Raw genomic sequence first — 4,975 nt, forward strand, 5'->3', positions numbered from 1 at the left:
ATAAGGTAGCCCACTGCAAGTCGTTGATGGGATCAGTCCGTATTTTCTGCTTGCACTTATATTGCTTTTCATCAGTATCCTTTTTAAACCATTCACAACCAGGTAGAAGTATTTTAACGGCTGTTCGTCGGATGGCGCGAAGGCTGAACCTACCTTTATCCGGTTTGGCCGTTGAGTTGGACAAACTCAGATACATTTTTCTGTCTCTTTCGAAGGATCCACGGACCGTAATGAAATCCTCCCGTCGTTGCTGCGTGCGACAGAAGGCCGGTGGGATGTACTTCCACCTTGGGTTGAAAGCAGGTTTGCTGCAACAGCTCCGTGAGATTCAGACTAGGGTTGCAAATATCGAAATTCAAATGAACGTTGACGGTATTCGGGCCCATAACAACTCGCGGACTCAAGTGTGGCCTATACTCTCCCCCATAATTTCACCCTTTCTTGGTCAGCCTTTCGTCGTTGAAATATACTGTGGTAAGCAAAAACTTAATGACGCTCATCAGCTAATGTCTGACACGGTCGCTGAGTTGACAGACGTCCGGCGAACGGTGACTCTGGGGTTAACAATACTCACACCATCCGTCTTCAGTGCATTATTTGTGATAGTCCTGCCAGGGCCTTTCTGAAGCAAGCGAAGGGACATATAGGATGTTATGGCTGTGATTACTGTACACAAAAGAATGTGCACATTGGCACATGTATGACTTTTCCCTCGTTGACAGCTCTCTTGCGTCGTGACTATGATTTCCGGACCAGAAAGCAAGAGAAGCACCATATAGGTCCAAGTCCGATTGAGGAGTTAAATTTTCCCATGCTTGGCGGTTTCCTACCAGGTTACATGCATAGTGTTTGTCTTGTTTTAGTGCGGAAGTTTATCATCATACTCAGAGCCATGCCAATTAAACACAAGACCAGGCTCTCTTTGGAGTCCTGGAATCTGCTGAATGATAACATTGAGCAACAGAGTTTGGCTCTAAGTGTTGATTCCCCCGAAAATCTTGAGGCGTCGTAGACCTGGATCGGTGGGAGACATCTGAGCCACGATAGTTTCTTCCGTACATAGGACTCGTTGTTTTACGAGATAACTTACATCCTGACGTTCACGAATGCCCTAAGTATTTTTCGGTAACCACTTTCATGGGCTGTTCACCTTTTTTCACAATAATATGCTGGTTTGTTTATTGGCGTTTCTAAGGTTTCTGTGTCAAAATTTGTTGCTGTTTTGGTCTCAGTCATTTAGTCTACAATAAACACCTCTTCTCCCATTTACTCAATTTCGTCAAGCTTTATGGTTGGTTGGATCGTTTTTCCTGTTTTCCCTATGAATCAGAGCTGGGGCATTCGAAGCATTACATACATAGGCCAAACCCACCAGCTGTCCAGCTTTACCGTCGACTTACCGAGTGTGGGATTACGTGCTGTCCAAAGGAAGATATTTTGGATGATGTTGGCTTGCGACTGAGGCAGTCGGCCACTGCCGGATGTCGCAGGTTTGTTCATAGGGATGTTGTTTTTTTGAAAAACCTTCCTGACAACTGCATTTTGCTTGATGGTCAGCCAGCCGTCATTGTAGATTTTTCTGGAGATACTATTGAGTACCAGACATTTAAAACTGTTCTCCCATTTTACACTCACGTATTGATACCAACAGACGTTTTAGTTTTTCAATGTTCCCACTTGCAACACACTCGACTGTTTGCATCAGTCGATAAAATATCTTGTAAATGCTTAAGTTTTTCCTGCAGAGACACTCGTATATACTCCCCCATTTCGCATACCCTTATCGATTGGTTAGTACTCTTACAAATGGCGCTCGGCGAATGTATTCATTTATTACTTGTATTACTCATTACCTCGTAAAATATATATACATATTTATGTTAGTGTTGTGTTATTCCATCAAAACTCCCGTTTGCTTGTGGATATTCTCCAGTTAAATGTCGTATTTGGAAGTTGTTTTTCGGCAATGTACGCTGTTCTCATATTTGCGGACAGATCTGTTGGCATGGTGCATGAATCGTGGTTCGTACCACCCGATTCAGTCCTTTGGCCCTCGTGCACCACCAGCACTCTTTATGCCAAATTACTGAGGGGTACTCTACCAAGATGTCCACTCAAGTCGTGCACGTACGAAGTGTATCGGCAGTGCAGTAAGTTCATTTTCAATCAATCGTATTACGATGGTTGCAGTACAAAGAAACGGCTGCCGTCTGATTTTACAGACGGGTCGGATCGTGATTCCAGTGGTGGCACCTATTTTGCGTATATAGTCATAGGCCCACCAACTCCAGAAAGACTGCAGGTCCTCCCGCACCTACCAACTTTTCAATTTGTAAAATCCTCATTTTCAGATGTACTAATCCGACTGCCACGATTAGTAGTATAATTCCTGTTCAAGACGCGCTACCCGTCCCTCGTGATGCCCGGATGATATGTGGAACGTACGTTTTATTTCCTTACCACCATCTAGAATCTATCAGCGGTTCCACGTATACAACACTTCCCGCCGTGGGCGATCCAGAACCACCCAGTTCTACCCCGATCCTCAGGTTTTCTTAACATTCCATGTAATTTACTTTCTAGAACTGACTCTCCAAATTCCAAGGCTAGCGTAATTTCCCCTGACCTGGCGAACCTCGTTCTCAGTGAGTAGGCTACATGTTTTAATTAAACTATTTTATAGGGAATTTAGAAAGGATTTACTCGTCGCTCCAAAGACTGCACATGAATCTGGACGCTTTAGTACCCACCAGCAGTTCTCAGGCACTCAACGAGCTCCTCTTCCCCTTTCATCCGTGGATGATATCCGAAAGTATGGAGAACATCTAAGAGATGGTCAACGCTATGCACAGCTGGTAAGTATTAGTTGTAGTCACGATTGCTGATTTCACAAAGGTGGAAAGGTGGCTCTTGCGGGAGGCTGGCGATGTACAAATGTACGTGACCAACGTGCTTACGTGGACGTTTGCACCAAGGCTAGCCGTACTACTCAACTGGCGCGGGTCAACCAGGCTGGCCCAAGGACTTATTTGTAAGTTGTTAGTTGTTAATTTATATTTAGCTAGTTGAATCAGTGTCTGGATGGAACTCAATAACTATGTTCTTCATTACAGACGCGACAACTGAGAAATTTCCGAACACAAATCCGCGACAAATAAAGGATATCTTTCATCGCTGGCTTGAGAACAAACGGCAGAAAGTTCGGAAACGCCTGCAGAGAGCCAACAAGAGTGACAAATGATCTTCCCCCTGTATTTTTAAAAAATCTATTCATTAAAACATTTGTACTTGAAGGCGCTTATTGATATCCGGAAAGGTAATACGTTGAGCAATTATGTGGGGGCAGATGGGTTATCACTTAGTGTTTAGGATGTTACTGAATCGTACTAGGGAAAGAGACAAGTCTGTATAATGGGCTATATTTGTGCGTCGGACGACTTTAGCTAAGTGCGGACTGGGTGAGTACAGGACCTGGATGCGGAAACGTCTGCACTATTTCCGCATCCGGGCGCAGAAGTGTGCAGATATTGTGCGGAAATTTCCGCACCCGGGTGCGGACTGGGTGCGAAAATTTGTTTCGTTTCTGCACTGGTTCCGCACCCGGGTGTAGAATTCTGCGGAAACTGTGCGGAAATGTCCGCACCTGGGTGCGGACATTCTGCAGAAATTTCTGCACCGGTGCTAACTGTTGGCCAACAACCACTGCTTTGCATCGTCTACATCCATTTGGGGCGCGCTGGCATTTTAGCCCCAGGATTGCAAGTCATTTGCGGAAGTAGACATAGGTCCGAAAAGACGGTCGGAACGTCGTTATCGTATATCAGAAACACCAGTGTTCTCAAAAGAGAACCTTGGGGGACTCCAATGGAGACTGGTGCCGAAGAAGAGTGAATAGAGTCTACTCTCACTCTGGTGGTTCTCTCTGATATGAACGCCTTAACTAAGCGACTATCCGTTTGAGATTCGAGCGTCGAATTCGTTTGTCACCGTCAGAGTTTATGCAACTCCTGAGAAACATACAGCATTCCAAAACTTTCAGCGAATTCTCAGTCGCATGTTAAAAATTACTTCCCGCAGCATATCTACATCTTGCGGGCGCGATGGCCTGGATGACCTTGACTATTTTTTCAATATAGCTTGCTCTTCCTACTCTTTTTCAAAGCTTATATGGCCAGCATATAAAAAGCCCACAAGGTGCTCGTTCGTTGGGATCTAAACATCATAGTCTTGGAGACTTTACAGTTTTCGCTTCAACACGTCATCAGTGATGAATTTTAATTAAAAAAAATGGGGAGAGCACCCATCATTTTCGGGCACGGCGGCATACAGAAAAGCCTTTGGACAGCTCCCCCTATGATCTCACGCACCAACATACGTAAGTGTAAACGTTGCACGATATTCGCAGACGTTTGGGGCACATTCTGTTGTGCGATTCGTACGCAAATCATGTTGAAAAGAGTTATTCGGTCGACAACTCAAGGGACCCAGGGAATTTTGGATACCCGTGTGCATGCCATTGCTTTAACACTTGACGTATTGTGCGGATGTTCGCGCATCCTCCTGTCGACCTGAATCTTGCTGATTTGGGTCCCTACTCCACGCTCCTACCTGAAAGAGCGTAGGATAAGCGATATAAACACCGGTTGCAACGTTGTGTAGCTTATTACTTTGAATTTCACACTCAGTAATAGCACCATTTTGGAAACCCGCACTTCCGTTGAATCACTGGAATCGACTGGAACGGTCTGTTAATAACTTTAGACAGCTGAGTGTTGTGAAACGCTGAACTCGAGTCCACGAGGCTGACGCGACATTCGTCCCAAGAAGACCGGCACGCAGTCGGATGAACCGCAAGCTGCCAAAAAGGATTCGGCGACTTCTGGAAAAAAGATCCCAACTCTTTTTCAAAAAGTTGACCACAGGGGACACAGAAGATGAGCTGGCATTTCGTAAAATGCGGAATCGTTGTAAGTCA

The 4,975-nt window shown here is 45.1% G+C and overlaps 1 protein-coding gene across 1 annotated transcript in view; it reads left to right on the plus strand.

The window, feature by feature from the left end:
• Positions 1–4,843: 4,843 nt before the first annotated feature.
• T265_11865 (hypothetical protein) overlaps positions 4,844–4,975 on the plus strand; it is a gene marked incomplete at both ends in the record, with an annotated part of 4,122 nt that continues 3,990 nt past the window's right edge. The window contains one exon of the mRNA XM_009178664.1: positions 4,844–4,971. Within this exon, the coding sequence (XP_009176928.1) occupies positions 4,844–4,971 (128 nt within the window). The remainder of the gene's footprint in view (positions 4,972–4,975) is intronic.

The sequence above is a fragment of the Opisthorchis viverrini genome, assembly GCF_000715545.1.
Source record: "Opisthorchis viverrini unplaced genomic scaffold opera_v5_618, whole genome shotgun sequence".
NCBI classification, from domain to species: domain Eukaryota; kingdom Metazoa; phylum Platyhelminthes; class Trematoda; order Opisthorchiida; family Opisthorchiidae; genus Opisthorchis; species Opisthorchis viverrini.